Genomic DNA, 13,984 nt, shown 5'->3' on the forward strand with positions numbered 1-13,984 from the left:
AGTATATAACACTAATACTATTTCGATCAAACTTTCACTACCTGTTCACTTATTTTTATTCCTGACTGTAGTATAGTTTTGGATTATTCAAGAGGAACACGTCGCTATATTCTTACCACAACTTTTCAATAAGGCATTTATATATAATATTATTTTCGTTTTTGTTTACCTATGGAACATCTTGACAAAAATTATATGAAGATTTGTGTTCAATATCAAGTTCAAATAAAAGTATTTAAGAATACCAATATCAACCTCAAACACTTATTGTAATTAATTCTTATTGTTTGTTTGTACAGAAATAGATTAAAGATTTATATTCCTTATATACAATCCACGGGACAATTTACTGTATTTAATTTTCCAGTCATTAACCATCGGCACTAAAACTTTCATAGCACCTTCCTTAACCACATTAAATCAATCAGCCCAAACCCGAACACCCCTCACACAGATCGTAAAGATCGCAAATTGCAAACCTACATACGAACTTTATACTTTCCTTCGAGCATTTCGACACGCTTCAGCGGTTCGTCAAAGCCGGAAGTATGTAGAAACCTCCGTAAGCGGTATAAAGATGCCAGATAACGATCGTCGAAAGTCTACCGAACATCGTCGCGTAACAAGACCCATCGAAGCAAACAAATTTTATGGATGATCGTTTTACGATCGCGATATCACTCGGTTTCGCGAGTTAAATACCGAAATCATAGATGTCGAATTCGACATGTGATTCAACGATACGCGACAAAAGGAAGCAAAGTAAAACAAAATGTAAGCCAGGCGCATTTTTGTTCGAATTGAACAGAAAACATAAAGTCTTATTGTCGCTTCTCGTTAGCACGCGATCGTTTGAAATTCGTAGCTAACTGCACGGGAAAAGAACCCTCTGCAACAGTGGCTTCGCGATTCGTCGAATATCACAGACATGCGCCCGCCATTGGCAAGAGGGAGACAGCAAGCAAAGGAGAGGGAAAACGATGAAGTAAAGAGGGAGAGAGAGGAGAGGGTTGCTCGCAAGTGAGCAGCACGTGCGTAGCAGTCATCCTGGCGCACTCGCCAGGACCGGTTCTTCCTTTTCAAACAATCTTCCTCATCCATTGACAATCGATTGCTCGTGTCTTTCATGTTCCATTAGTGGTCTCTCGTAATTTAGTTCTCCAAAGCTCGATTACCGTCCAGCGCTCAGATAACGAGTCGCGTCTACGTGCGTGTTTCGACTCTGACCGCCGATAAATTCTTCGGTGGAAGGTTGAAGTACGGCGCGAATTCCGTAAAATCGCGTTGGGACCATTGAAAAATGCAGTCATCTCGCGAAGATCATCAGTGCTCTTACAACCGAGATCTCGGAAACAATAGTGGCTCGCGGAGGAAACTTATACTCGACGAGGAAATTCTTTTATCAATCTTCTCGTGGATTAAATCAGTGATTAGTCAAGGGAAAGCTCGATTTTTTATACTTAGACCAACTGAGAATCTCGATTATCATAAAACAAAAGCCTCCATATGTGTCTTCGTCGTGTCATTGATCGGTGCACTCGATTCGTAGATGCTCGATTCGATGAAGAACCGTTCGAGAGATGACAGTGTGCGAGGAGGACCGGAAGAACATGAGACACAGCAGCTCTTGGCCGGATTGGGCGCTACAGACGGTGAAAGTGCGCGTGGATCCGTTATCGCGCGCCTTCACAATTATCCCGACGATTCGCGAGGGTTTGCACCCGTTATTGAAGAGCAACTGGATCGACGAGATCGTTTTCCTCGATCATGACGGCTCGACGTCCGCCGAGACGAAACGACGATTCGTGTGCAGCACCAAGACGGTCGAACAGAATGGCCACGGTGAATTAGGGGAAACTTTCGAACTACGCACCCTGGTACCTGACGTTATGAATGAAAGTCCCGGAAAAGCTATTGGCGAGGATGGAAGAAGTGGCGAATGTCATGAAAACGAGTCAAAATTGCCTTCGAGACTGTGGTCCAACGAAACTGCCAGAGAATCTCACGAAGATAATAGAGATATGTCTGAGAGAAGTAAGCCAGACTTCTATCTAGTTGACGAAGAACGTACGTCGATACCATACCGCCAGGAAGACAATACGAATAAACCAAACTTCAGATTGGAATCCACCGATGAACCTTCCAAATGTTCCACTGCACAAAACAAATACACAGAAGAATCAACCGAATTGAAACACGAAGATCTTCTACCTTTAGAAATCATCGTAAAAATCGAAACATCCAAGCATCTACAAACAGTTCCAATTGGAACGGAAGACAGAGAAGGCGCTCAAGGTTTGACCCAAAAATCCAATCCAAGAAAGACACCAACTCCTCAAATTGAAATAGTAGATTACGACGATATAACAAGCTTCTCCCTTCTAACGGAAAGACAAATGCAACATGCTTGCCCGAAATGCACTTCGGAAGGTCAGCTTCTTGAACGTGTAGACCCATTTCGTTCGCCGGTTTCGAGCAGGAAAAAAACCGTTGGTCGGTGTCAGGATGGGAAGCCGGAAATGGTCCGTAAATATTCCGCGACGGAGGGTAAAATGAGGAACAGCTGGCGTAGAATAGGAGCGAGCGGTCTAATTGGAGGCGCCAGGAATAGGGAGAAGGAGAAGTACGCGCGGAAGAGGAATCCGCTGTGCAGGCCGACGAACGACGTGAGGAAAGAGGCCACCCTGAGGAGGCATTACTATCCGGAGGGAGGCTGGGGCTACGTGATCGTGACCTGTTCTGCGCTCGTCCATTTCCTCGGGATCGGTTTGCAGCTCGCGGCGCCTGGCAGCTGGCATCTAACCGCCAAGCTAAAGTTCCATCAGCCCGCCCTTCACAGCGCAGGTAAGATATCTCTCGTTTTATAGAAAGTGGAAACAACGTGATGAGGTAGAAAAATTAGTCAGTAGTTAGAATTTAGGAATTTCTAATTAGTTTATTCTCCTGTGTTAAAGAGACTTATCTACCTATATCCTTTCAGTTTGTAGTAAATTTGATGTTCATAACATTACTTACTTAATTACTAGTTACAAATTAAACCTCAGGTCATACACGTGAAGATTAAGCTTTAGCAGACTATTACATTATGCAGAGCTTCTTATTTGTACGATCTGTGATCCTCAAATTTTTAAATCTTCTAAATAACAATTCATCCCAATCAAAAATTAGGTTAATATGGTAGAATGGCTATTATGAAAAATATGTCTTACCTTGTCGAATAAATATTGGCCAGTTCTAGGAAAGCTTTCATTACGAGATTCATAACTTTATGATTTAATCAGATATAATTCTTCTGTGATACAATTAAAAAGTCAGACTCAGAAATTGTGTAACATGATGAATGTTCTGCTTAAAAGAGTCATTCTTGTTACGAACTCTCCGATTGGTAATCCTACTTTACGCTTCATTTTACAACCTCGCTACACGACTTCCAGCAAGTATACTTTTGCTGGAGAAATGTGTCAAGTTTAATTGGACGTTACTTAATTGAACCAGACAGTCGTTTATCTTAATCGGAAGTTCGACTGTTCGAATCGATGATAATCACAGAATGGCGGTCAAAAAGAGTTTTAACGCGTGAATTCGGGAGCCGGGCAATCGGTTGATTGCGCTAAGTGAAAACCTTGTTCGAAGATACGATCGAGCAGCGTTCATAAATCAAATCGTTTTTACGCGGTCGTTTTTTTCCCACGGTTCGAGCCGGCGCCAATGATCGTCGCTGATCGTTATGTACACGCGGGTAGAGGCTCTCGAGAGACTGTTCGCTCCGAGATGCGAAATTACCCTTTGAGGCTTCGCGATAAGGAATGCCGACAGGTACTTGGTCTCAAACTGGTGGATAGGTTGTTGTTGGGACTGGGAAATTTAAGATACGTTGAGTCATGTTTCCGTTAGAGTGATTTTGTCGAAGTATTGATGCGAGGAATATTCGTCGAGGGAGATTTGAAGTTCAAATTTGAAAGCATCGAGTCATGTTTGCAATGGTGCAATCTTCTCGAAATACTCATTGGTAAGTTTTGAGTTGAAATTTGAAATCATTCAGATGGAAAGATCGCAATTTTTCAGTTAAAAATTGTATTGGACGGCCGTGCATTTAAATACGCTTAAAGCGAAATAAAATGGCAACTTGGTTCTTACTTTAAAACGAAGAGGGCTCGAGTTAAGAGACAAATGGTGGCATAAACAACTCTTTAGTCCAATCAACGGTTCTCGAAACCCCGTTTTAATAACCACAAGTCAATTATTACGAACGATCGTTTGTTTTTGCACACACTCTTTACACCCCTGGTCAATTTAAATACCAACTCGTTGGCTCAGCAGGTCACTTGTCCCGCTATCGGTGATTCGCGCAATGAATTGCCGTGAGTGGTCAATAATTCCACTTGTAATCAACTTATCTCAACACTGTTCTCCAAAACGGAGATACAGAACGCGTCGTATCAGTTTGTTGAAGGTAATTCTCATATCGCGTGAAAAAAATACTGTGGCTTCGTTTTTCAGGTTTCTCGATTTTGCTGCATGCAAATGAAACGTCTCGCTTCGTTAACGATGTTGTGTACAATATTTCAGACGGTGAGATTACGTGTCTGATTCCACGAGTACTGGTTAGGAGTAAAAGAAAAAAAAAGAAAAGCGAATAAGAATAAGGAAGAACAAAAAACAAATTCTTATAATATTTTTTGGAAATGTAATCGTTACTCAACGACCGTAAAAAGCAAGACCAACTGTGTGTTTCGATCGGCGCATAACCGCAATAGTGAGCTCTTCAATTTATCCGATACGAAATCGTGTAGCAAGACCAAAGTCAGAGAAAAGGAGAATTGTTGTATCGACAGTCTGACCGCGTCGCGAAAGCCTCACGTACTTGTTTCACGCGTGCAAGGCATCGCGATGCATTTACGAAGGACCGATGAGCCTTCTTACGAGGGACAAGCATTAATTTGCTTGCTCTCGACAGGTAAAACGTAACCTTTCATGCGGACACGTGGGCCAGTTCGAAATGGTCCGTGTTCCCGAAACGATCGTGAAATGTAAAACACTTGGAGAGGAAGAATATTGTGGTTTCGTTTCTTGCTGTGATATTCGATCGAGTTCGTGACTTGAGATATAGTTTTTTCACGCGACGAATTATCGAACTTTATATTTGTTATTGAGTTTATTTTAACTAAATAATATAAATTTTAAATCGTTTTGAGGTAACGGTTAACAAAATCGCTAGCAGATTAATTTCAGATTAATTCGACACTAACTTGAATTGAACTTTGAGCTATGAATATATTCTCAAGAAACTAGTGTTTAGTGTAAAAGTGCCAATCTCAGACAGTTATTGTTTACAGTAAAATATATTCTATAAAAATGAAACAAACAGATACGAACTATGATGAACGTTTTGTTTCGATTTTTTACGATAGCAAACATGTTAAGTTCAACAATGACGAAGAGACTCTAGTGTGTATAATATAAAACATCTGACACGGAGTGAAGTATTTATTTAAAATAATTCAAAAATAAGTAATCCAGGAATAAATAAACCATCTATCAGACAGATATTAATTTCCTCACCAGCGATTTCGCTCCAAGATTATCATCAACGTCCATAAAAATCATGAAATAAAACCGTACAAACTATTTCGCCCGAGGTAATGCCCATTGAACGGGGTAATACCTGCTGCAACAAGTACCCGCATGCTGTATAGCACGCGATTTATCGATCACCGCCTAATCATTATTTTCATCGCGAAAAATCAGCCCTCGAAATGGACGTAGGGTGTAGTTCATCAATTCCCTCGAACAGTGATACATATCGAAAACGTCGTGACTCTTATAGCGCCGCGATGATTAACGAGAATGCGACTGCTGACGAATCGTCTGGAAGCAGTCGTCACGCAGAAGCTCCAATAAAATCTCAGCAATTTATCATTCAAAAGATACCAAAATTACCAGACAATTCCAGTTTAGAATCGGAGAGTTGGTCCATGGAAAGCTCTGTATTGAAACGAGACCTAACTAGAACTTCGTCTACAGACACCAGCCGGTCTTGGAACGAGAGCATCGAAATACCAGAAATATTTTTGTCCCATCCTGAACTATGGAACCGGCTAGCAAGGTGTCGTTGTTTTCTCATGGCAAAACTGTCGATCTCATCCGATTGTCAGTGTCAGTGTCGTTGCCAGTGCCGGTGCAGCCAGTGTCAATACTATCGTCGCAAGATCTCCAGTTGTTCGAGCAGAGATCATACGTTCCTAGCCGGTTTCAAGAGGAAAGATTCTAGTTATTCGGTGTCCACCTGCCAGAGCATCCTGCCACCCTCTTCCGGCAGGAACTCGGTCGTCAGTCTGTTCCATGAAATCAAGGAGGACGGTCGTGAGGCTCAACTCGTCGACGAGATGATCCAGCGTCGGCACTCGGATCAAACGCAGTCACCACGCGGCTGCAAGATCGGCCGTGTAGATAATCGCCGATTCTCCGAACAAGCGTTCGCTAGAGGAGCAATTGAATGCGCTAGAAGAAACAGCGACGAGGTTGATGCAACCAAACCAATCATCGCAAGAACCTATCCTCGCTTCTTTCCGGAGAAGATCTCCAGAATCAACGAATCTTGGACGCCTTTGCATAATGAGAGTCACGAGACCGATCCATTGAAAGAAACTCCCGAAAGAAACATAGACAAGCGCGGTTCCGCCGCGCAGCAGAGAAAGGAGAAAAAAGATGAAGGTTCAAGAGACGTTTCGAACGAACGTCGAAGGAGTAGCATAAGTATAACGCCAAAAATGATGAGGAGACGATTCTCCGAACAGCTGATCCTCGAAGGTGGGCTGGGTAGTATTCCTGGTTATGAGGATCTGCTTGATGAACAAGAGGAAGAATCTCTCACCGCAATGAATGCTCGCAAGAAAATCACCCTCAAGAGACATTATTACCCAGAGGGTGGCTGGGGTCATGTGATCGTGCTACTCGCGATTCTAGTGCAATTGATCTGCCACGGGGTGCAACTTGGATCTGGTGTATTGCTGTCTTCGATGGTCCAACAATTTCAATGTAACGTGGGACATACAGGTATGAATTATTTAAGAATTGATAGCTTGTTTCTGCAGGTGTGACAATGGTTTGATAAAACGTTTAAAAATGATGTATTGCTGCTTGTTTACGATGTATTTTTTGAAATTGAAGTCGATGGTATATCTAGGGCTTATTGTATTGAGATTTTAATAATTTTATAGAAAAATGTATTATAGATACTCTTTTGCTTCGTATTTTTTAAATTGTGAATATACGATGGTTTCTTCTCTCGTTCCTACTTCTTCATTATTCTTATCTACAATATTGTTTCTTATTTATCAAGCTTAGATCATTCTTGTATATCATTTGCGTCTGTATCAACGGACTTAGAAATAAACTGAGGCGTTTTACGTTGAAATCTGGTCCATACGAATTTCGATCCATTTGGAGATTAATTTCACAGAATATCTTATATATATATAATACTCGGCAAAAACATTAAAAAATAAAGCATATCAAAGTAATGAGTAATAAGGTGTTGTTAGTTCCACTCTCGTTCAATAAAAAGAAGAAAAAATGGAAACATTAAACTTGAAAAAAGAAACACTTGAAAAGCATTAAAAAATAAAATTACATAACGCAACATCTTAAACGCAAATATAAGACACCAAAATTCATAATTATGTTTCACTTAAAACGACATTAAATTCACTCGAAAGTAACAGGAAACAAATTCTCACTTTTCAATTCAGCCTACACGCAATTTAAGTTCCCCGAGTAATTAAAAAAGCCATGCATAAACACGTGAATTGCTCGTATAGATACAAACGATGAATGCGTGCATCTGCTCCACACGGTAATGGCCAAATTAACTCGATAAGAAGCGAAACTTTTCACTTGGACGAGGAAATGCAGAGGCAAGATACGCGCAACGTATACGCGATTTCATACACCGGCACGGCAACTGTCGCCCCGGCAAACGGTACTTACCTACCGTAACTTGCACTCGTGGCTTGTACGAGTCCTGTTCTACATTACACACGACCGTGCACTCTTAACCTACATGAGTTTACACGAAGCGAAACACGTGCATCGTAGAACGGATCGTAGAACGTTTGTCGGATCAGCTATGTCGACTTCGATGCTCAATCTCCCTCGAGAAAAACTGTCTCCATGGATATCGATCTTAGGATCGCTACGATATTCTACTCATTTATTTACTTCTCTCTTTTCATTTCAAATGGAACCTCGTTAAAATCACAAGGTGAGCCGTTTACATCATACCTACTTATTTGTTAAGACGTCGTGTTGTGCAGCGAACGGAATATTAAAGCAAGATATCATTAGGCAACGAGCAAAAAGGCACACTGGTATTCTAGTTAAAGTGGATGTCACAGGTACGAGAGTATTCTGGAAAATCGATGATGATTTTTTCGCTTCCCTAGGATGTCTTCTATTAAACTTGCGTAAATTAGAATTATAGATTGTCTTAGTTTAATTGTGTGGAGATCAATTTGTTAACCTGTGGAGGGAAGCTAATTTGTTTCTGAATCTAATACATAATATCTTTATTTAGAGATCCTTTATGTTTACATATCATTTCACATTCTTGTTAAGACCGAACCATGTTGTATTTACATTTGTAAATAAGTCAAATTGTATTTACCGAAATTGATTTGTCTTCATTATGTAAGGGTGAATTATTTTAGAAGTTGTTTAAGGAAAATTGGAAAACGATGCTGTTTTTCCTTTTAGTGACAATTTGAAGTTTTATGGAGTTTTATAGCTGGGATAAATGTTCGTGACCCTTTATACGAAAATGTAAAATTCTGAACAGGTTATCACAGTCGTTGAGGCGCTTGTAGAAAATTGAACATATTTTACGACAGTTATATGCGCTGCTGTAAAAACTGAGATCTCGAGGCATCAAATTTGGAGAGTTTTAAAGAATATATCAAACGAAATAAAGAATTGTTCCTATTTTTTGCATGTACATTTTTTATTAATTGTGAACTATGTAGAAATAATGTACATTTAGTTATTACTTAATTTAAAGAGCTAAATAAACTCTATTTTCTATTAGCTGTTTATTCTGTTTTTTTACTAGCTTTGTTTGTTTCTTTTTTGTGATACGTTACAAATGATTCTTTGATATAACTTTTGGAAAGAGTTTAAGCTAATGCAACCAAAATATTTGCATAAAACGAAATAACTGGCCTTATCAAGACTGAAATACCGACATGCATAATATTATAGAGGTAACATAGCGCCCTCTACCTTGCAAATGAGAACATTCTCTGGACAAATATGGTAAATCTCATGTGTAATTGTGCAAGAATGTCAAATTGGGGAGAAATTAAATATTAATTAAGGTTAAACGAATAAAATTATTGTAGAAGACATACATGACAGGACAAGAACAATATAAAAAGGACATGTATAAAGATTCTTCCCGAATGAATCTAACACGCGGAAAGGATATTTGATTGTATCCTTTTAAACTATATAAAGTATAACACGTTGCACATTGTACATCGTAAATTTTGATTCGAATTTATCAAATTACTGGTTTGGTAAACTTCTACCTTACCAACTATCGACATGTTATCGATTCTGGAAAGAAACTATGACGTTTGAAATCCTTAGGCAATACCAGTTATTTGAACTTCATAAATGAGTAGAACAAAGTTAAATTTTGAAGAAAATTTGACACCGTGGATGCAATAATCAATAAACGATTTTCTAATTCCTGAAATTATTACATGAAAAACATTTCATAACGCTTCAACAATCTCCCCACCTTTCACCTTAATAAATTAAAGTGAAACTAAATTAAAAGTAATTAAAATGAAAAGGATATCAATAAATCGTAACATTAAAATAACTTTTTACTTTCTGAAAATATAACGCAACTTTAGGAAATAAAAGAACGAATAAAATGAATATAAAAAACTTCCTTTTACCTAGTTCTACATATTTATGTACAAATTAATTCATTCCAAATTAATTAAACAATCATAGTCCTGAACACAACATATCTATAAAATATCGCGATCAATAACACTATTCCATCTAAAGAAATATCTTAATCAATATCTATATATGAATCTATGGAACATAAAAATTCTAAACTTCACGTAACGAAGTCATAAAGATCTCGATGAATGGTAAGCTATGTAACATCAAAAATTGTGATAACCCAGGTAAAGGATAATGTGGTCCTTCAAAAAACCGAGAAGAAATTATTAAAATAGGAAGTCTTATATTACCAATATCCCCTGACAGGTCTCATCGAGAAAAGCGACAGGAAGATACGGATTATTTCAGTGCGACGTCAGCCACAAGGAAATCCGTAAGAAGCGATTGTCAATGGAAGCGAGGAATCACTATCAGCTAGGAGGAAAGGATAATTCCACATAGCAATGAAATCCTCCAACCACCGGAATGCTTTTGTTCTATCCTTTTTGGGACCGTTACATTGACCCCCGTTTCCAGACCAAACTGCAATTCTCCAGGACGCTGACATTCATGCATTCAAATTCGCGAAACCTATCCTTGCTTCGATCTCGATCGCTGAACGAACACTTTGGCTTTCGCGAGAAGTTGAAACTTCTCGAGAGTCGATTCAAACGATCTTATTCGTTGTTCGCGATCGTAGATGGTTTCTCTTTGTTCCTTTTTAAAGCAATACTGCTGATCGTAGAAGAAAACGAATGAAAACGAATCACTGCTAAAATTCCTGAATAAAATTTTGTTCTTTCACTGATTTCTTTTGCTTTTGAAAATAGAAGAGTGAAAATTACTGATTCCATAAAACATCATACTTTTTTTAACGTTTACGTGCTTTGTAATTTTCTTTGAATTTGAAGAAGGCTAAAAATAAGATTCAGGAAATAGGATTCAGTTTCTTTCAATAGGATAACTACAGTACTTTTTCTATGTTTCTGATTTTTATGCATTAATAAAGGAATAGATATTTATGTAAAAAGACACGTCCAATTTAAAATGAAAAAATGACGTAATTTTATCAATTTTTCGAAATTTTGAAATTGCTCGCTGATTAGTTATAACCAGTACAGTAAACAAAAACAAAATTTAATAAAATCCCCTTTTTATTTTTAACGTGTCATACAAATTGTGTAGCCATTGTCTTACATATACTTTATAGAAGAAAACGACAAAGAGGGAAAAAAGTTAGAAACGAAATAAATCAAAGGAAAACAAAATCGATTTAAATTCGTGATGAGTAACAGATTTTAAGTTGGGACTATCCAATAATTCGTGAAAACTTTATTGCGTACGTAACTAATATTCTCGCGTGTTAGACTGTTCGTTCAACAGAACGATAAGTCGTTCAACTTCACCGTATCACGAGGGTGACAAATGTCTTTTAGTTGGCATGAATGCAAAACAGCTGGACTGGGGAATAGACTACTTTACTTCTATTCGTGAAAACGCCTCTTCGCAATCACGATGACTACAAAACGGGTGTGAAAATCCGCTGAAACGGGAAACGTTCTCGCCTCAATATTTTCTAAACGCAATCTCAATGTAAATCTATAGAATCCAGTTGGAGAATGGAATCTGCCGCGACTGAAAAGTTGATTTACATGATACTGTAATGCAAATTACAAAAAATTTAAAAAAATAATCATTAGAAAAGATATGCACGAAATGAGCATAAAAATTAGTATAACACGGGAAACCTCTGATAGAGCAGCGTATTTTTCATGTAAGTTCGAAAGAAGATAAAAATATTAGATATATAACTCAATTTTGATTATTCTCCAATTAAATACTATCGCTATTTTTCAACTGTTGCATTAAGGAAATTCTCTCAAAACCCTCACTCTCCATGGATTGGCAAAATGTTTTATAAACTGAGCAAAAGGAAATATAATTCACATAAAAATGACAACTACGTAATCAACCTAAGTATTTTACAATTTCAACAGAAATTTTCTTCGAAGTTAGATGCATTTGTATCGATTTTTACAATATTGAACTTATCCAAAGAAACTTAGAACTAGATCAGTGAAACGTCAGGTGATACCACCTCAGTAGGAGGATCGGGCTCTTCCTCGCAGCATCCGGGGTGTGAACCATAAAGATAGGTTTTACGGTCCTGAAGCGACCGTACGTCACGGGATATCCGAGACGTCAGGAGATGTCCTCGGAACAGTGAGCCACAAGGCTGCAACTTGACGCGTATCGTTGCTTCCAGCAGCTGGGTGGTTGGAGAAGATTCGATGGTCGCTGGAAAAGAGTAGAAACGTGGCTGCATGTCGGTGAAACTGCATTTACAACGCCCAGGGGCATAGTTGCTCTGTTCGCGAGATTTGCGGGGAAAACAGAACCCATTGTCTGTGAAAAATTTTTCAGAAGGATCTTCTATTGGAATTTTGGATGCGAGAACGTCTTGATCGTTAAAAAACAGAAAGGAAAAATACATGGAGTTGAGATTATAATAACTAGATTAACGGTGTTTGTTTATGGATTTGTGGGAAAATTAAGTCTGCAGAAATATGCAAAATGCGCGTGGTATGCAAATACATACGAAATATCTAAAGCGTCAATTTTATTTATAAACAGTTTAGATGTTTTCTGCACGATTATGTGTTTTCTCGTTGTTATCTCACTGTATCAAACAAATAAGTCCTTATTGGCGATATTAGGAGTTTAAATTTGTTCAAGTAACTGGCGAATAATGTATTATTATTTGCAAAAGCGATAAGGTAAGCCACTGATAATCTAGTCTATCGTGCCACTAAAGTTTTAATATATTTCTAATATCTCTGTCATGTCTGATAATAAGAAGTCACTAATAATCTACTCTTCTCTTCAACATTTCCACTGTAATTTCTATTTTCGTTCGTTAACTTGCCAGAACATACGCGGTTGATTACATCAGCAGATGTCGGAATAACTCAGTATCGTAACCAGAAATGAGGGAAACTTCTGAAGGAGCAATAATGGACGACACATAGTGGGGAAGGATATCGTTCCTTTATGCCTCTTAAGAACTTTTCCAATCAAGTCTAACACCCCATCCTCATTTGTGTGCCACCGATTAAGAAAGAATGTTTATGCAAGGCATCAGGAGGATGCATGGCGATCGACTCACGCGAAACGAGCAACTTCCGCGACTATATAGGCAATCCCCCGTCGGTAATTCTCTTATATTTTCCGTGCCCTCGGGCAATGATATGACTAGAAATAACATGCATCCGCTGATTGTTAGTATGCGGTATGTCTGCTTTCAATGTATACATTTGCTTCCTTGCTGGAAAACACAGAACTGTTCATTCGAAAACTATTTGATTTAGGAGCAAACATGTGATGGTGGCATTGAACTTTTTTGCAATTATGTATTTTACGAACATAAATTTAGAGCAGGTAATTCTTGAGAGTTATCCCATAACCCACAAAATCTACACGTATCAGATTTATAACACGATAGTAGCATAATAATATTTACAACATTCTATCTAAGAAATGAGATTCATCTCGGTCACCAACGACAGCTATCCAACGCTACAACGCCCAAAAAGCTCATAGTACTCGAACACAAATGCATCTAATCGTTTGATAGTCTCATCTCTCTCGATGTTCTCTTTCAAACATTAATAAAACCAATCCACAAACAATGCCCCCTATGCCCATTACACAATCAATGAGACATAGAGCGAACGTCATTTCGTAGGAACGTCGACGACCCATTGTGACCTGTAAAACTTTATTAGGGTGCTCCGGTCTAGATACACAGAGGTTTATTGTACGCGGCTCCATCGCGAAGCTGGCTAGTTGGAAGATGAAATGGAAGTCGAGGCGAGGTCGGTTAATGACATTCCACGGGGCACGCGCCGCGCTCGCCAGAAAAAGTTTACGTTCTTGGAGCGGCGTTGTTCGAGCGGGTCGTGCACGCCGAATCGAGTTTTACTTTCATTTGGTGAAAGTGGTGGCCCCACCGGTTCTCTACTGGCCG

General features: G+C 38.8%; 1 protein-coding gene across 1 annotated transcript in view; it reads left to right on the top strand.

Annotated features, from left to right (window-relative positions):
- Positions 1 to 1,565: 1,565 nt before the first annotated feature.
- Positions 1,566 to 13,984, top strand: part of LOC100748465 (monocarboxylate transporter 2-like) — a 63,399-nt gene continuing 50,980 nt past the window's right edge. Inside the window, exon 1 of the mRNA XM_033322673.1 lies at positions 1,566 to 2,844. Within this exon, the coding sequence (XP_033178564.1) occupies positions 1,581 to 2,844 (1,264 nt within the window). The 5' untranslated portion in view covers positions 1,566 to 1,580. The remainder of the gene's footprint in view (positions 2,845 to 13,984) is intronic.

This window comes from Bombus impatiens, unplaced genomic scaffold, assembly GCF_000188095.3.
Source record: "Bombus impatiens unplaced genomic scaffold, BIMP_2.2 scf_0653, whole genome shotgun sequence".
Lineage (NCBI taxonomy): Eukaryota > Metazoa > Arthropoda > Insecta > Hymenoptera > Apidae > Bombus > Bombus impatiens.